The 18,831-nt window shown below is 45.0% G+C and overlaps 1 protein-coding gene across 1 annotated transcript in view; it reads right to left on the reverse strand.

Moving 5' to 3' along the window:
- LOC147715136 (ubiquitin carboxyl-terminal hydrolase CYLD-like) overlaps positions 1 to 18,831 on the reverse strand; it is a 272,321-nt gene that overhangs the window by 39,887 nt on the left and 213,603 nt on the right. Inside the window, exons 12-13 of the mRNA XM_086923618.1 lie at positions 14,304 to 14,367; positions 13,488 to 13,623 (exon numbers count right to left, since the gene is read on the reverse strand). Coding sequence (XP_086779744.1) covers positions 13,488 to 13,623; positions 14,304 to 14,367 — 200 coding nt within the window. The remainder of the gene's footprint in view (positions 1 to 13,487; positions 13,624 to 14,303; positions 14,368 to 18,831) is intronic.

Genomic DNA, 18,831 nt, shown 5'->3' on the forward strand with positions numbered 1-18,831 from the left:
GGGAGGTACGGGCAAGAGTCGAGGATGGGAGAGTAAAAGAAGTGCACAGGGTGGTGGGGAGAGGGGTGCTCTTTATACAGTGCTAGGTGGATATCTATATACAAACTGCCTAGTGCCTAATGGTGACGTGCCTAGGATAGCGGGGAACAATTTACAGCGGGAGGGGAGTTCTACTATATACACAGTGCACCTAATGTGCTCTTAAGTGGAACTGGTACTCACGCGCTCCGCCGTAACTCTCGTCCGAGTTACGGCCGCTCTTCAGCCACCTCCGTGGGACTCCACCACTCTTCGGTCCACTCCTCGCTGTCGCCGTTCCCGTCTTCTCCGTCCGTCACCGCTCCAGCCGAAAGCTCCTGCCACGATCCTTCGACGCCGCCAGTCTCTCTCCTTCCGTCTTTTCTATCTGCGGCTGGCTGTAGGGAGGTGGGACTTCCGGGGTCGTAGGATTGTCCTTCCGGTTCCTCGTTCCACTGGATTGGATCCTGCAGGGGAGAGAGGGGCGGGATTTCGGTCGTCATGGACGCTGTTGTTGGGGACCCTTTGCGTCTACGCGGGCATGATGCGGGGTGAGATGGTAACAGAGGTGAGGGGTCGGCTCGGGGTCGGGTGTCCCGAGGAGCGGGATCACAACATATCATTTGGATGTATCACTTGGGCTTGAAATTTGGAGAACAGATTGGCTTTTCCAAAGTAGTCTCTTGTACGGCCTTTCACACTGGCCAAGTAGATCTATGAACCACCAATGGCATGACCACCCTGGTGCACTGTCAATCAGTCTGGGTCTGGTAAGTTTTCATTTTAACATAATTGATAAAATGAGTGGGATTGATTTTAAAGGCATAGTGAAAATGCCTTGACCAGTAACTGTGGCTCCATGTGTCTGCAGACGAAGACTCAGCATTTTATGTTTTCTGCTGTGCCAAAAGGTCTATGTGTAGAATGCCGCATTCTTTGAAAATGACTGGCAAGACTTTGTTTCCAAAACCCATTGGTGGTTTTCGTTTCAGGCCCTCCTCACTGTAAGTGTGTATTTTTTGTACTCCTGGAAGGTGAAACTGTTTTGATTGATAAACCCTCGGAATGATCCATTACCCAATATGTTGACATTTCCTCAAGTCCTAGAGTTCCGGATCTGGTGCCATCCTGCGGTTTACCTACAACAAGGTAGTCATATTGTTCATCTAGACCAGAATTCTGTCCAGCATCAGAGAAGGAAGGAAAGCTTGAGGGACAGGCAGTCTGTCTCCGGGTTGTAGCATGCGGATATGACAGGATTCCTTCTTTCACCAAATTCCTTGCTCCTCAGGCACCAGAGGCCCTTCCCATACCAGCAGGGATGCTTCGGTTACAATGGATTGTATTGTTAACTCCTGATGGAAAGGATTGATTGGCTTGTAACATACAGGCATGATACTACCAACACAAAGAGACTGAGACACTTCTTGAAACAGACAACGTACGTTTTACCAATTGTTGTGCATCTGGTTCCATTGATCCTCTAAACATTGCCTAAGAGGTCTCATAAGTAGCCTGACTGTAGGGCATATCACTTGGAGGAAGCCACCAACGCAAGCATCAGGTCTATGACGTAAGCAAAGTTTTCCACCCTCCTTTAATATGGATCACCCCCGCCCCATCCAAATGCCCTAACCCGGAGCATCTGAACCAATCAAACACTCACACCCAGTCAACAGATCTGGGTTTAATCCATCACGTTCTTTAGCCCACTCTGCCACCCCAGTTCAGATATGGCCATATGCAAAACAGTTTGACCCTGTGCCTCATGGGAACAGTCCAGCCCGAACTGCCAAGCCATGCCTTCCCTGGACCAGAAACAAGCTTCCGTGGACTGGTTTCTGGCATTTCAGCCGTCTTCAGCCCGGCTTGCTTGAATCCAGTAGCAAAGTGAGTAAGGGACTCACATCTGAGAACACCCTGCCAACTTATGGCGAACAAAGCGGTACAAAAGGGGGTGGTGATGGACGGAGCATCTGAACCAATCAAACACTCACACCAAGTCAACAGATCTGGGTTTAATCCATCACCGTTCTTTAGCCCACTCTGCCACCCCAGTTCAGACTCTGCTCTAACCCTGAGCAGAGCATACATTTTTTGTACTTGCTTTTTTTGCTTCATCATTTGACACCACCCCTATGCCCACCAGTGATCCGCAAAGCCCATGTATCACAACAATCTTGTGGGTCCCAGCATCGTTCACCTACCTGCTCCTGCTGCCCTGTGTGTTCCTGTGATAATGGGCAGGCAGGAAAATGTTCAGCAGCGTTGGAGCAGTGACGTTGAATCTGTATACTGAGCAGCCTCGTAATTGGAAAGCCAAAGATGCAGGAAGTCTTGTAGATTGAGTTCGATTTTGTTGAAGTTGCAGTTATTCCAGAATTAAAGAGAATACCCTCTCTTCCAAAGGAAACACTCTTCCTACTCATACAGCTGTTTTGGGTACCTGATATTTCAGCACTTGAACTGGAGTGGTGTAAGAAGTTGGATTATTATTTGTGGCGGGTGACTACCAATCTCAATGGATTAACAAACCCGGTGTCAGGGAGAACCCTAAAAGTCACTAAACTAACCTGAGTGCAATCTCCTGGTAGTTATGGCGCAGAGCAGACAGGCTTAATTTGGAACCATTTGTAAAGAATATTTACAGTACCAAAACAGTAATAAAGCTGAAATGCAAAACAATAGAAACCCTAAACTGAAATAGAATGATCAACTACAGCGTAATAAACAAAAGACTCCAAAATGATAAAAATCTAATAAGGGGTACAGGAGATGTGAATTTTTAAAGTTTTAAGTAGAAATAGCATTACGAAGCATAAAGTGCCAATGATAGTCAATGGTCGCAGTAGAACAGAACCAAGGTACAATATGAGGCTGGCCACGATGGAGGACGGGTGGGAATCACCAACCATGTTTGTCCCAGTCAAAGATTTTAGATTCTAACTATAATTATTTAAGTCCCAATCCACCACAGTGACACAATTGTAAAGTCACCTATGACCTCAGGGGAGACACTTAGAGACTCACAGTGTGTCAGGCAGAGGACAAACAGTAAGGCCCAGTCTATATCTAGTTGCCATTGATCAGCTGTGTAGTTGCATGAAAATGCCTCTTATAGCTTGCTGTGTCACTTTTGCTTTAACAGGTGGTCCGCCGTATGACCCTTGGAGTCAACCCCTTTGTCCTGGACATAATAGGGAGCAAGTCTAGCCCTTTCGGGTCATTCTCTAGTCACAGGCAGCAGGTTTAGTCCTCTTCTACCTTCCTCAGTTCTAGGAGTGTTCTGAAGTGGGTGCTTGGAGGCGCCACATTTATGCCTGGAACAAGCTAGTGGGTTCGCCCTAACGAATGGCCATATTCAAGATGGGGAAAGTCATGGCCACACTAATTTTGGGTTCTGAGGGCTGGGATGTGTGTGGGAGTGTACTATGGTAATTTTAGAGTCCTAAAGCACTCACTGGACGTACAAAAAATGCAAAGACAGCTATCTTGTAGAACAAAATTTGGGTTTTCTGCAACCAGAGAGAGATTACACAATAATTGGTGTTATTATTATTAGGGTTTTGTAGAGCGCATAGTAACCCGGAAGTATCCCAGCGCTAAGACCAGGACAGTCGAGAGGGTGGAGTGTAAGGGAGAAAAGAGAAACGGGGATCAGGGGAACAGGTGTGTTTTCAGAAGTTTCCTGAACCGGAGGTAATCTGGTTCCATCCTTAGATTACAGGGGAGGGCGTCCCAAAGGCGGGCTGCGTTCACAGAGTGTTGCATCCTGTTTCCTCTTCCTTTCAAGAATGCTTCTCCTAAATCTATCAGACCTGTCAAGCAGGGTTTAACACTTTAATGTAAAAAAGAATGCTCACAGCCCCACCGTGCGTATTGTATTTTCAGGTTCAGTTGAGGTATGTCTACCCATTCAGCAGAGATAACTCCTTTATTAATTGCTTCTATGAGGCACTTCATGCCTTTTTCTAGCCACTGAAAGCTTGAGTTAGGACCAAGCCAGATGCCTGGTTCTCTTCGATTCTCAAGCCCAAAAAGAACCAAGCTCTTGTGTGGCTACTGCCTGCCACCACACTCCAACCAAACACACCAAGAATTAAACAAAAGGCAGTGAGACGTAAAACATTCGAGAGACAGAGGTACCAATTTAGAGGCTGAACTCCATAATGAAGAATCAGAACACCTGGAATCAATCACAGCTTCTTCACTTCACCTAACAGTGCGATCCTTGAATAATACTTTATTTCTCTGAGCTTCATTTTCTTCATTGTTACTTTTGAGAACACCCTCAAGTACATGAGTTTAGGATGTGCAGTCTATGAGAAAATAAACTTGTCTTTGATTTAATACACTAGTGCTGTTGCATATAATAAAAATATAGTCCACGTACAGGGTGCAAATGGCAAGAGACTTTCCTATTAGTGCACCAGTCACCAGTGGCATTGTCGTCAGGGTGGGGGAAATGAAAATATCTGTCATGTTTAAAAACCATCACTTTTATTAAATGCCCGTAAATGTAGTGATATAATTGGATGTAGTAAGGTGAAAAGCTTCTGCGTGTTAATAAAATGTAGTTTGAATTTTGACATGACTATAATTTTTTTATACCACGTTTGTTCAATGATTTACGCATTTTCAGGGCTCGGCTAGTGCGCGGGCTCTTTGAGCCATGCCAGTCCCTTGGCTCGGCTCTCCCTGTTAACTTCTTGCTCGCCTACCTCCTCCTTCTTCACACCTATTTAAAGGCTAATGAATAGCTGGCAGGAGTGGGAGAGCAAATGCAAATTGAGCCTCCAAAAATTTCAGGAAGGCAAAAGGCAATTTCCAAAAGTTATTTTTTCTTAATATTTATTAAAAATTCGACTTCACCATTGAATTCGATTTGCAATAACTACTAAAATAGTTATATTATTTTTATGGCTAGTTCCATTCCCGAGACAATTTTATAATGCTAATCTGTGCTCACGTTTTGTAAATAGGACAGTTAAGCCTGCTACAATGAAACATAGTTCTTGGGTGCTTGTCCCTGTAAGGACATGTTATCATTACATTTTTGCATGTCCTACGATTTAATATCAAGCATTCTGATTTGTGGCCTACAAGGTCTATATAGAGGTGACTTAATATTTAAAACGGAGTGTGAGGAATTACTAACCGATGCGGTCCCATGGTCGGAAGTCACCGGGATCAGTCTCAAGACCAGAACGAGGAAACTCCCGATCCACATCCATGCCGTCTTTTCGTCTCCCTACAGAGAGCGGGGAGGCAGGACCCGGAAGAGGACGACAGCAATCGCGGAAGACCAATGAAATCGGCGGTCTGCGAGGAAGGGGGCGGGCATCTGCATGAAGCTGGAGAGTGGGAGAGGACGTCGGAAGGAGCAGCGAAGAACGGGACATCCTCCGGAGTGACCAGCGTGGAGAAGCCCAGGAGAGGAGATATCGAGGGAGAAGAAACGGACGAGCCCTGGTGTGAAGAGTGGTGGATTCCACCGGAGGACGCTGAAGATCGGCCGCGGACTCAGGAGAGTTTGCGGCAGGGGCCGGTGAGTGTGGGGTTACCACGAGGATTAGAGGGAGGTGGGAAGGTAACGGAGGGTTGCGGGAGGAGCGTAATGTAGGCGGCAGATTACACTGTTGGTCATACTAATGCCTATTGCTGTAAGCGCGTCCCGTGAAAGAACCCTGAATTTGGTTAATGTTTTCATATACTCATGATAATGAGATGGCCAGAGTCTACCTCTAGTAGGGTTTATTGTGGTTTAAAAGTCTTACTTTAAAAGACGTGGGCTTCCAACTTGTTTTCTTTAACCCCCTCACTAGTTCCTTTCCTTCCCTAAGCACTGATTCCAAGCCCTAATTGTGCCTAATACTAAACACATCCAAGGTGCGGTGACGGGTTACCCCACTGATATTTAGGAAACTGGTGTCCGACGACTCCTTCTCTTTCCTCTTTTATGAGCCCCCGGGGAACACCCTTCGACTCCGAAGACGAGGAGCTTGAATCATCGCCCTCCGCCCCAATATTTAAAGAGGAAGAATCACCTGAAGAGGATTATTGTGACGCCCGGACATCTGTTTTACCTGAACCTAAGCTTGTTGACAATAAAACTCTACCTGTTCGTAAATTCATCCAGCCTCCTCGCCTGTATATTAAACCTGCGCTCCCACAGGGAGGTTTTGACCTGTCAAAATGGTCAGGTTACACTGGTAGGCCTCTAGCCATGCTTTACAATGTCACTGTAGTGTTTGCATAGAAGGTGATGCAATCCACTGGCTGCATTTAACTCACAGTACATTTTGTACTATATACTAGGGACTCATATACCAATTAAGAATATGCCAACTCAACCATGTTTTAAAGGGGAGCGGAGGCACTTTACAAGGGGTTAGCAGGGTTAAGGTGTATAGAGTTTTGAAGCAAGCAAAAACAGAGGGTCCAGCAAAAGGCTAGAAATACTGGGTGACCATGCAAAAGAGGCTGATTTCCTAAACGTAGAAATTGATTTCCAAGCAATTGGAAACATTTGTGGATCTGAATTCAGTTTGAATGGAAGGAAAATACTGGGACTATGAGCTGACTACAAACCTCAGGTACGTTCTGTGTTTTAAGAACTTCCAGAATGAGCACATGACATCCTGCAAATTTGCTGCACATATCTAGTTTCCCATGTTTAACTGTGAATAGGTCTTATGAAGAGCTAGCAAACAAAACATCTTTTTACCCCTTCGGTGAACTTTTTTATATCTAGGATCTTTATTTTGTAACAAGAAATTATTAATATTTCTGAAGCACACCGCTACCCCAAAAAAGCGGCGTCCCGGTGCATGTATCCAGACGGTGAGGAAAGAGATTGCCACTACTGAGACAACCAAGTTTTCAAATTGTTCCTGAATGCAGTGTAGTCAGGTGCAAGCCTCAGAGAGAGAGAAGAGAATTCCACAGCTTGGCAGTACAATAAGAAAACAAATTGCCACCAATTCGGCTTCTCAGAAACCATGGCACCTGGAGAAAAAGAGCCAACGGTGTGTAGAGCCCTTGCTGGCCTACAGAGGTAGACTTTCTGGACAGACAGATGGGGCTAATGGCACTAACTGTTTTATAAGCTAGGCAGAAAGCTTTAAGAGAGCAACCCTGCTGTATGGACAGCAAGTGTAAAGCAGGGAGGAGATATTTAACAGAAGTCCTCTGCATAAGATATGAGATGCAGTGAGGCACCGCATTCTGAAGAATCTTCGATCTGTTCAGAAGACAGACAGGTAACCTAGATAAAGGCCATGACGTGTTTACATGCAGACTCTGCGATAGGGAATTCTTGAGTAAAGTCTTTAGGAAATGTTTCTTCACTTCATGATAGAGGAATGAGGTTTATGGCACTTTTACTTGATGAGTAAATGTTCGTTTCTTCATCAGGTGCAAGTGGGTAGTAAGAAAGGATGAGGTGCCTTGAACTGTAGACCATTACTATTTGGCACACTATTCAGCATTCACCTGGCTATGGTTATGTGTTTTTCTGATAGCCAGTACCTCCCCTGATTAGAATGACACATAGCTGAAGGGAAGAAGTGTATCTGGTGGCTTTTCTGCGACTTCCACCCTGTAGCTTGCTGATGAGAACAGCAGCCTCTCAATTACTTTCTCTGATGTTACTGTCGTCTATGCTAAGCCTGTTGCTGTAGATTCAGTTGCTGAAGTGGGGTTTGAACCCCCTGAGACTGATATGGGTGGTAGCATTTGTCTAGTTGCCTGTAGAGCAATCTTTTTAGTAGACCCTGACCTTTCAAGCTTTCAGCTTGCTTTTTCCTTGGGTTTGTGCATCATACTTTGAAAAAGTTAGTCTCAAGTAGCATGCTCTGCAAACAGCAAGACCAAAGCAGTAGTCTGCAGAATTATTTATTCATTGGTTTGACACCATGAGGCCCTCATTCATATCGTCTCTCTTATGTAAAGCGTGCTTTCTGCAAACAGCCCTATAGTATCTCGCCAAAAGTGTTTTTTTACTAGCTGCCTTCATTACTGTTCCTTTGGCTCCACGTACCTTTCTGTCCAAGGAATCTTAGCATTTACTTTCCCCATCTTTGAGCACTGTCTTCTCCGGAGTAGATGCATGATACTGCCCGGTAGCCAAGACAATGACGGAGTCAGGCCAGCTCTTGCTTATGTAGTTTGTACTTTTTTGGAGTTGCAGCACATCAGGACTTTCTCCACTGTAATCTTCGCAAATCCCAGAATGAGAGGGTCGGGATCGAGCTCTTTGCTGCAGCATCTCAATGATTACAGAGAGTGATGTTTCAAGTATATTAAACGTAATATGAGATTCAAAACCCCTCTAATCAGCATATAGTGAAAAGTGGCAACATTATCAATGGGCAATACCCGGATAAAGAGACTGGTGGAATGTAGGAACATGAGAAGTGAAAAGGTTTGAATCAGTGCCCATATGTCTCCAAGTAGACTAAGTAAAATTCCTCTTTCTCTTCTTTTGTGGTAATAATACCACTGTTGGATCACTGATTGGAAACTCCAGTTGGGTCAGCATGGTGGTAACTGCTGAACTAACAGAACGTTGGATGGAACTGCTTGAGAAAGGACCCTTCTACATCAACTGACTATGGAGGTGTAATCCTTCTTGAAAAAAAGGAATGACGTTTTTAGCCCCTATGAGTACTTTGTGCGCAAAAGGTAGACCCACAGATTGCAATGATGTTTGAACCAAGTCATCAAAAGGTTAACCATGGATACCAAGTTGAGAACCGGTTGGTGGTGAAGGAGAAAAAGAAAAAAGCCTTCTCCAAGATAAAGATTTGTGCTTCTTTGTCACCAATCTAGGTCTCCTGGTTAAATGCTTAAATGTTGAATTCCTTGATGTTGAGTGTTATGAAAAGCCATGTTGCAATGCTGGTGGTGTCCTCATTAGTGTCCAGAGACAGTGAATCAGTCTTTGATGGTGCACAGGTAGAAAGAAGTGCCTCGAAGTTCTGAACATCGAACAAGCATGACTCCAGTATATGGAGTGGTGGTGTACTTTCCGCCTCCACCTCTCCACAGATGCCCCTCAGTTTTGAGTCCTTTGGGGGGGGGGGGGGGTAGAGAGCTGTGTCCCATTACAATGAGCCTATCTTTGATCTGTTTAGCGATTCTGGGTGCCCTTATACCTCTGCTTATTGAGGTCATCCTACCGCTCAGCTCAGTGAATTAGTTAGGTATAAATGAACACACATCAGGTATTTGGGACTTTAGCAGCTTTCTTTGTCCAACAGCTAGGGGATTTGCCAAACAGTCATGCCTGATTTGCCTGAACCAATACAAAAGTTGTATGTGTATTTTATTAAATATTTATGAGATTCTAAATATTTTGGTTGAAGCATAATTGGTTATTTGTTGACATCGAAGTTATATATGTTGTTCTTAGGTTGATAATTAAACATTCACATAGTGAAAAAATGGATTTTAAAAACAAGACCACTGGAAAAGCTTTTGTATTTGTTTGGCTGAACCAAATCCCCAGTGCCTTTTATAAACAAGCATTTGCAATGCAATAGGTCTCGCATTAGGAAAGTTTGAGCTATTGGTATTGTAAATGACACATTTTTTATTTATGTGTTGGTTTTGAAAATAGCGAAATAAATAGCTTTGTCATTTACAATGCCAATAGTTTTAACTTTCACAAATGTGACACCTGTAGCATTTGTAATGCAATATGTGTTGTATTTACGAGGCTTAGATGTATTGATATTACAAATAACAATGGCTTTAAATTATTTTTTTAAATAATACTTAAATAAAAGTTATTGTAATTTATAATGGCAATAGCTTAAACTTGTCTTGGGTCTAGAGATTACCGAACTTTCAAGAACTGATTTGCACCATCCAAGGTGATACACTTTGAACTTTCCGGTTTCGTTTGATACTCGCACTACCACTCCCAGAATGCTGAGGGGCGATCCGGTGGAGAGGCCAGCGGTGTGCGCCCATCTTGCATTCTACTTAAGGGCTTTTGCGAGCCTCCAAAGCCGACAGGCTTTTTGGGAAACGCACCTGTGTGCCGAGCAGGCAACAAAGCCCTTGACGGATCTACGGCGGCTTTCTTCACCACCCCTGAACTTTATCTCTACTGATGAGGGATACAAATCCCGAAACCCGGGCCATGTCTCGGGTCTAGAGATTACCGAACTTTCAAGAACTGATTTGCACCATCCAAGGTGATACACTTTGAACTTTCCGGTTTCGTTTGCTACTCGCACTACCACTCCCAGAATGCTGAGGGGCGATCCGGTGGAGAGGCCAGCGGTGTGCGCCCATCTTGCGTTCTACTTAAGGGCTTTTGCGAGTCTCCAAAGCCGACAGGCTTTTTGGGAAAGGCACCTGCGTGCCGAGCAGGCAACAAAGCCCTTGACGGATCTACGGCAGCTTTCTTCACCACCCCTGAACTTTATCTCTACTGATGAGGGATACAAATCCCGAAACCCGGGCCATGTCTCGGGTCTAGAGATTACCGAACTTTCAAGAACTGATTTGCACCATCCAAGGTGATACACTTTGAACTTTCCGGTTTCGTTTGCTACTCGCACTACCACTCCCAGAATGCTGAGGGGCAATCCGGTGGAGAGGCCAGCGGTGTGCGCCCATCTTGCGTTCAGCTTAAACTTTTGTAAATAACTTTTGTGAAGATTATGTTCAGTGTATTTTTTTGTGACGAAAATCCAAGAACAGAAGTGAAATATTAACATCTTTTTGTGACATTTGTAATGAAGCTTCAAACATTGAGAGAACATATTTGAACCAGTTGTTGAATGGTTGCCCAGATTGATGCGGTGGTGGCGCTGAGTGATGTAATGACATACAAAGGGCTACAGAGGATATGTACAGCCGATTGCCTACGGGACCCCATATGCGCTTGTCATATACAATTGGATACAGAACTCCGTGGTGCTTCTGAGGCGGAACAGGCATAATGACAGACCACGCATGGCCCTGGTGGGGTAAATAAAACAGAGGGGTAGATACCAATGCAGATGTAAGATGGATCGTGCATTGAGGACGTGAGTGCAGTAGGTCCAGCCTGGGCCTCTCCTGGTGCGTGGAAAAGGAATCAATCAGTGGCACTCAAAGTTAAGGCTGGCAAGGGTGAAGAGGCCGTCTTGATAAGTGCTGGTGAAGAGAGACCTGAAGAAAATGAGAGCCCTTAAATACAAGCTTGAGGTGATAGACGGAAGCCTAAGGTAAGCACCTCGCTGCGATGCGTGCAGAGAGCTAGTGGGCAAACATGGCAGATAAGGCGGTAAACCTTGGCACCATGTCGTCAGATATTGAAAAGTGAAACAATGGCGCTGGGGAGAAAGGAGCCTAGTCACCCATAAGCGGTGACGTGCACCTGCACTAGTGGCATGTGGCAACCGTACATGGTAATAATACAAAGAAAGGGTGGTGGCCTGCGGGTGCCGTGTGCTGGCGACCTGTGTGGGGCACTCCGCCCGTGCGCTAGCGGGCCTACGGGCTAATGGAGACACGAGGGGCCAGAATGCATGCTGTTCGTTTATAACGCCGCCGGCCAAGCAATGGCATACTGGTACATGGGGGGTACGGAGGCGGGTGCTTGAAAATTGAATATGGGAACACTAAGTGGGACAGTGAATGGAAAACGGCAGAAGGGCAGTGAATGAACAGGGCATGTTGGGAATGATAGTTGTAGGAAGCCGCAACTCACGTTCTAGAATCCGCTAGGGGAAAGAGGAGTGCGGGCTGTAGAGAAAATACAATAAAAATGCCCAAGGTCTATGTCAGCGCGGCTGTTCAAAGGTCTTACCTAGAATCTCGGTCTCAGGTATCGGCTATCCGTGCAGGGTGGCCCTAGTGAGCCTGGGAAGCCGTATATAAGGGGGATGAAAAGAGCATGAAAACGTTAATTAGGCAGCATGCAGGAAGACCGACTGCAGTGTCCTCCAGCCGATAGGTGTCGGTTCGGTGCTGCTTAAGTTTATGCGTGTCTGTGACGGAAAAGAGACTGAGTCTCCCGTTAATGGTTGTTCGATAACCAGGATGCATGCATAGCAGGGTGGTAAGGAAGCAAGACTGTCGGACAAATGGAAAAGAGGGCATAAATAAATATTACTCGCCGCACTCCAGGTTTCGCCCGCTCGCTGCATATTTAAATTAGGGAGGGAGCCCACCCCTCGTGTGCCTTTAATTCACCACCGCAGCCCAGGAGTTTGTTAAAGTCCCCGCCGGGCCGCCGCGCTGCCTGCGACGACCTGGAAGCGGTTGGGCAGCCGGCCAATCCCATTGCGGCCCCAACCGGAAGTCCCGCCCCATCGCGGAGAGAGAGCCACGAAGGCTTCTGATTCAGTCCCGGTCCCGTGATGGGGGACCGGGTGAAGAGCGGCCGGGCGCATGGGGAAGGCGGGGCTCTCATGTGGTGAGAGAGCCCCGCAAAGCGCTACCGCCGCCCGAGAGGCAGACCCGCCGACGAGCACCGTCAGAACCGGTGAGTGTGTTGAGGGAGAGGAGGGGTGAGTGGGGGTGGGGTGTACGCGCGTGTGTCTGTTTGAGTGTGTCTGTGCATGCGTCTGTCTGTCTGTGTGCGCGTGTGTCTGTTTAAGGGGGGGTGCGTGTGTGTATGCAGTGTGTGTATGTGCGCATGCGTGAGTGAGGCTTTCTTTGCGCATGGGAATACGTGCGCGCTCACGAGGTACAATCTCCGGCAGGAGAAGCTCGTGACAGTCTGCTGTCCACATTCCCCCAAAAGTGATTACATAAGTTGTCTCGCCCTAGACAGCAAAAGCTTCGCTTTTGCTTTCGTCTAGGCGAGACCTAAAAAGGGTTACTCTCTAAATTGTTGATGTGTGATCTGTCTGAAGACAGAAGAGTGGAAAAAGGTGTAATATAGACGCAAATTCTAGAGAAATTCATTGATTGGTACAAAAACACCATGTGTAATCTAAAAGAAGCAAGAACAACAAAAAAATACAACTTTTCAGTCAACAACAGGGTTTAACCAAAAGAGGTGTTCAGAGAACCTTTCAGCATTAAATGGAAAAACAGAGCATCCAAGCAACTGCCAGTAGAAGGCATGATGGGATAGGAAAGTTACTGGCTTCTTTAATGAGCAATCTCCTGTTTTCAGTTTATCAGGGATGCTGTCTATCTATCTGCTTTTTCCTTATTTCTGTACTCATTCCTAAAGAGGGTGTAGAGCAGAAAGTTGACAGTATACGGTCAGGGTTTTTTACATAATGTCTTTACATTCCTGTATTCTGCTGTTCAATAATAAGTGCAAAAATGGCTGAAATTCAGGAAACTCTAGCATTTACGGCTGTGATTGACTGTTCTATGATGCAGAAGAATATTCTCTTGTACATAGTGCTAAACTAATCTTGGAAGCACACCTAAAGAGCACCTGCAAGAATAAGATTAGCATTAAAGCTGTATTCAACTTGGAAACGTCCAATCAGCGCAGTCTAACTCACCTCAGTGAACTTGAGGTCGCTCGTGACCAGGGACCACTCCAGGAGCTGCTGGACGCTGGGCACAGAAACTGATGGCTTAATTTCGGTGAAAATCTGGTAGAATATGCACCCGTGCATGTCCTTCCCTCCAGAAGACCTGGGAGGAGGAGGATGTGAGCAAGGAGGTAATGAGGTGTCTTTCTCACGCACAAGAATCATATAGGTGCAGAGGTCTCGTGCGCTCTAACACACACACACACAATGGAGATAAGGTCTTGCGCTCTCTCTCACACACACATACACAATGGAAATAAAGTGAGGTGCTAATGTGACACAAGGGCAAGTAGATAAGATTAAGAACAAAAGAGAAAGCATGAGAAAGACAAACTGGGGAACTCTATATATACATTAAGTTAGAGAAGTAATGAAAAGCGAAGAAATAACAGACACATTATGGAAAATGATATGAGGTACTGATTTCGTAAACAGTCCTCGGTCATCTTACAATATAGATTACCGGGGTATAAGTTCAGAGGTGACAGACATTGTAAGGAAGGCGAAGTGCGGTATCAATTTCGTACAAAGGCTTACACCTCTTGGAATACACATGTTCTGGGGTATGTACGGGTAAATACTAGTACAGAGGTGATACACAGTCAGGGAAGTGATAATAGTAACCCAGATTGAAGTGATAATTTGTAGCAGAGGTGGGATAAACAAAATAAGGCAGCACCACTAGCTCACAGAATCCACTCAGAGAAGGAAGTAAAAAAACCAAAAAGAGCAAATGGAGGGCACAAAATGAAAAGGAGTTTGCAGCACAGAAGTGAGTTGTACCGGATCTGAAAGAGGGGCTCAACTCTTAGGACTTGGAAGAGCTGGTTCAGAAACTCCTCTGGATCTGTGGGGAAGAAGGAAGACAAAGGAGACGATACATGACTTATGAGGAGGGAGAAATGGGAAATGCACAACGAGGGAAAGATCTAAATAGGAAGAACGAAACTAGGCAAAGAAAGGAACAAAAAACATTGAATGGAGGAGAAAAAGGAAATTATCAGGAAAAAATACTAGATTGGAAAAAGAAAAGAGCAAAATGGAAACAGCAGAACAGAATATGAAACAAAATAAAACAAGCATTGGTAATGTGAAAATGACTGGATTTAAAGGAATGCTGTATGGTAATGTGAAAGCATTAAAATTAAACACCATGAGAATATGCATGAATTTGTGTGAAAACAAAGAACTGTAGAATAATAGGTTAAAAGGTCAGGCAACAGTTACACTGTCAAGCCAGACCAAAAATGGAAATGTTACTTAGCAGAAGACATCTATTCTTGGCATGTAGAGCTGTAGTCACATGCTGTGCATAGATCGCTATATTGTTTCGTCGAAGAAGACTTTCCAGTCACGGGACCGGTGACACCTCCTTTCGGTGAAAGAGCGCATGGGCATCAACTCCATTGTTAGACTGTTTGCCATCATCGGGTGAGAATGGAGTTAGTAGTGTATAAAGAGATGACCATGCGTATGTATGTAATAAGTATTCAATTAAATCTATGTATGTAATAAGTATTGAATTAAAAGATTGTAACTGCAACAGGTATGGGTACCGGGGAGGCGGGTGGGCGCATGTGACTCTACAGCTCTACATGCCAAGAACAGATGTCTACTAAAATGTTCCATTTGAGGCATGTGAGCTGTAGATCACATGCTGTGCATAGACTATAATGCTTTTGCTCCCAAAGCGGTGGCTAAACTGTGGCTTTGCAGTTTTCTGAAATAATGTTTTGAGTACTGCTTGGCCTACATTAGCCTGTTGTCTGGGTAACACAGCTATACAGTAGTTTTTAGTAAATGTGTGTGGAGTAGACCACGTTGCAACTTTGCAGATATCTGCAAAGTTGCAACATGGGTAGGTAAAATCCTTTTTGCTTTACCGTATCCAATTTGGATACATTTTACCATCCATCTTGCAATGCTAGACTTTGAAATTGTATTGCCTTTATGCGGTGGTGCAAAAGCATCAAACAGTTGCTTTGCGAAATGGTTTTGTCCTTTCAAGATAGTAAAGTAATGCTCTTTTAACGTCTAGTGTGTGAAGATCTCTTTCTACCAATGAATCTGGTTGCAGGAAGAATACGGGCAACTCTACAGATTGGTTTAACTAAAAGGCAGAACCTACCTTTGGTAGAAATTTTGGGTTGTTACGAAGAACCACTTTGTCATTGTGTAAGCGAAAAAATTGTTCTTCTATTGGAAATGCCAGTAGCTCACCAACTCTCCTCAGTGATGTAATGGCTACAAGGAAAGCAACTTTCCATCTGAGAAATTGCATCTCACATTTGTGCAAAGGTTCAAATGGTGGACCCATTAACCTGGTAAGGTCAATATTTAGGTTCTACGCTGGTGGGAGTCCTTTAGTTCTTCCATGAATGCTTTAATCACGGGGACTCTGAAAAGAGAGAGAGGCTGTCTGTTCTGCAGATACGCAGCAAAGGCTGCTAGATGTAATCTTATAGATGTGTACGCTAAATGTGAGTGTTGTAAATGGAATAAATAACATATTAGGGTTTGTACTGAAGCATTAAGTTGGTTAATGTGGTTGTTATTGCAGTATATTTCAAATATTTTCCATTTGGCTGCATAGCAAGCCCTGGTGGTAGGTCTTCTGGCCTCTTAAATTATTTATTTATTTATTTATTCAAAGTTTTATATAGCGCGAACAAGATCTTTGCAGATATCAGAGCGCTTTACAGAAACAGGTGTAGGGGCAACAGGATGGTGATTAAATACACTATTGGGTACAATATGGTAGCATAGTAGAATAGTATAGCAAACAAGTACGTATATAAAACCAGTAAACTACCAAGTAAATAATAGTACAGAAACGGTGCAGAGTCTTAGATCCAGCAACAATAGAGAACAGGTGAACTTAGGCCCAACGGATGGCTTTACCTCTTTCTTAAAGCTTGCAGGAACAAGGGGTAGGGGCAGCAAGAGGGTAATAGGAACCAACTATTGGGAGCAATATAGTAGTCGGTAGTAAGTGAAATAGCATAATAGGATATCAGTCATGTACAAATATAATACCAATAGACAATCAGGTAACCAGTACTGCAGCAACGGTGCAGAAGTCTCTGATCCAGCAGCAGAAGAGTTCAGGTGAGCTTGGCCATAAGGATGACTTTTACCTCTTTCTTAAAAAGTGCAGTGAAGGAGATAAGCCTGGTTTCAGGAGGGAGTGCATTCCAGATCCTGGGAGCCATTCCTGAGAAGGAGCGTTTGCATGTTTTTTCCTTCCGGAATCTACGAGGTTTCAGGAGTAGATTTTTTGTACTTCTATTGGATCTCGAGCCTCCAGATATAGTCAGCTTTTGGGTGAGGTAGCTGGGTGACTTGTGGTGAACGGCCAAGTGTGTCATAACGGCTATTTTCAGCTGTATTCTGGCCTCAAAAGGCAGCCAGTTCAGGGATTTTAAATCCGGGGATAAATGCGAATGTTTCCTTAAACCAGTGATGAGTCTCGCGGCAGCGTTCAAGGAGGCTCTTAGGGGTGCAGTTGTTGTAATGGGGAGTCCGCTAAGGGCTACAATTCCGTGTCTATGCGAGGGATGACTAGGGCCTGTACAGCAGTTTGGAAGTCCTTAGCTGGGAGGAAGGGTTTAAGTTTCCTCAAAGTGTTGATTTGGAAGTTAGCTCCTTTAGTAGCTTTGCTAATGTGCTGCTGCATGTTGAGCTTGGCGTCAAGTGTAATGCCTAAGGATTTCGCAGATTCCACAATGGTGGGTTGGACATTGAGCACCGTTAGGTGGTTGCGCCAGGTCTGGGTGATGGCAATTTTCGTGGGAGGTGTACATTAGATGCTTGGAGCAAGGTGGTGAGTGGTTCCATGACAAGGTTGAACAATGTGGGGGATAGGGAGGAGCCTTGTGGGACGCCTAAGGATACAGGCACAGGTGAAGACAGCACGTTGTTGATCTTGAACTTCTGAGACCGGTTATGTAGGAAGGAAGTGAACCATTTAAGAACAGTCCCGGATAGACCCATTCTGGTATTTAGTAGCTCCAGTAGGTTCTCATGTTTGACAGTATCAAAAGCTGAGGAGAGGTCAAGAAGGATGAGGAGGCAGGAGTCGTTGCAATCAAGGATTTGGAGAGCGTCATCAATTATGTGCGTCATAGCCGTTTCCGTGCTGTGTTTCGCTCGGAAGCCTGATTGAGGAGGGTTGAGGAGGTCAAACTGATTAATGTGTTTTGTCAGTTGGAGTTGTACACATTTTTCCAGTAGCTTGGCCAAGGTGGGTATAGTGGGTAAATGATGTTCATACAGTCTGGTGGGAGGTTTAGATAACAGTGAGGAGACTGGGCAAGAGGTGTAGCTTTTGATGTGGTACTACCGACAGTTCTAGCGCAGGGTTTTTAACCATGGCTGCAGAGCCCAAGTAGGAGCAACCAGGATCAGAGTCAGGGATGCTTGCCTGAGCCCCCGAACCACTAACGGAAGGAGTGTGAGAGGCGGAAAAGTGTAAGGAAACCTCCCTGACCAGTTTATCCATAGGGCATTACCTTTGGATTACGGATACCTGGCAGCGAAGCGTGGGCATTTTGCATTGAGGTGAGTCACAAATAGATCTATTTCCGGAAACCCCCATATTTGGAAGAACTAAAGGAGAATTTGAGGATGAAGTTCCCACTCGTGGATCGGTTGCTTTTGCCTGCTGAGCAGGTCTATTTGATTACTTTCTCCTGGATCTTTTGAGGAATGGCCCACTTCCAAATAGTCTGTGCCAGACGTGACAGTTGGAGAGAGTGTCCTCCCTCCGTTTTTGTACATAGTTCATTGCAATCATGGTGTCTGTACAAATCAAGACAGCTTTCCCCTTGAGGTGGGTCTGAAAAGATTTCAGTGCTAGGAAAATTGCAAGCAACTCTAGGTGATTGAAATGCAGCTGCTTCTGTTCCCGACCCCACAGTACTTGAACGGTTAGAGTCTGGAGATGTGCTTCCCAACCTGTTAGCGATACGTCTGTTGTGAGGATCGTCTGTGGAATCGTGTCGATGAATGGCCGCCCCTTGGACAAGTTCTGTGGATTCTACCACTGCAGAGAGCGATGGGTGCGGCCGTCCACCTACATAAGATCTTTCAGTTGACCCTGTGACTGATTCTACTGACGAGCTAAACATTCTTGAAGGGGACACACTTGAAGTCTTGCATGTGGGACTATTGTGATGCATGACTCCATCATTCCTAGCATTTGCATGAACACTCTTGCAGGAATTGATTGGTTGGCTTAGAATTGGGAGACTAGACTTTGAATAGTGTGTAATCTGGTCGCACTTAGAAATGCTAGAGCTTTTTGAGTATC

This window comes from Lissotriton vulgaris, chromosome 5 (genome assembly GCF_964263255.1).
Source record: "Lissotriton vulgaris chromosome 5, aLisVul1.2, whole genome shotgun sequence".
Taxonomy (NCBI): Eukaryota; Metazoa; Chordata; class Amphibia; order Caudata; family Salamandridae; genus Lissotriton; species Lissotriton vulgaris.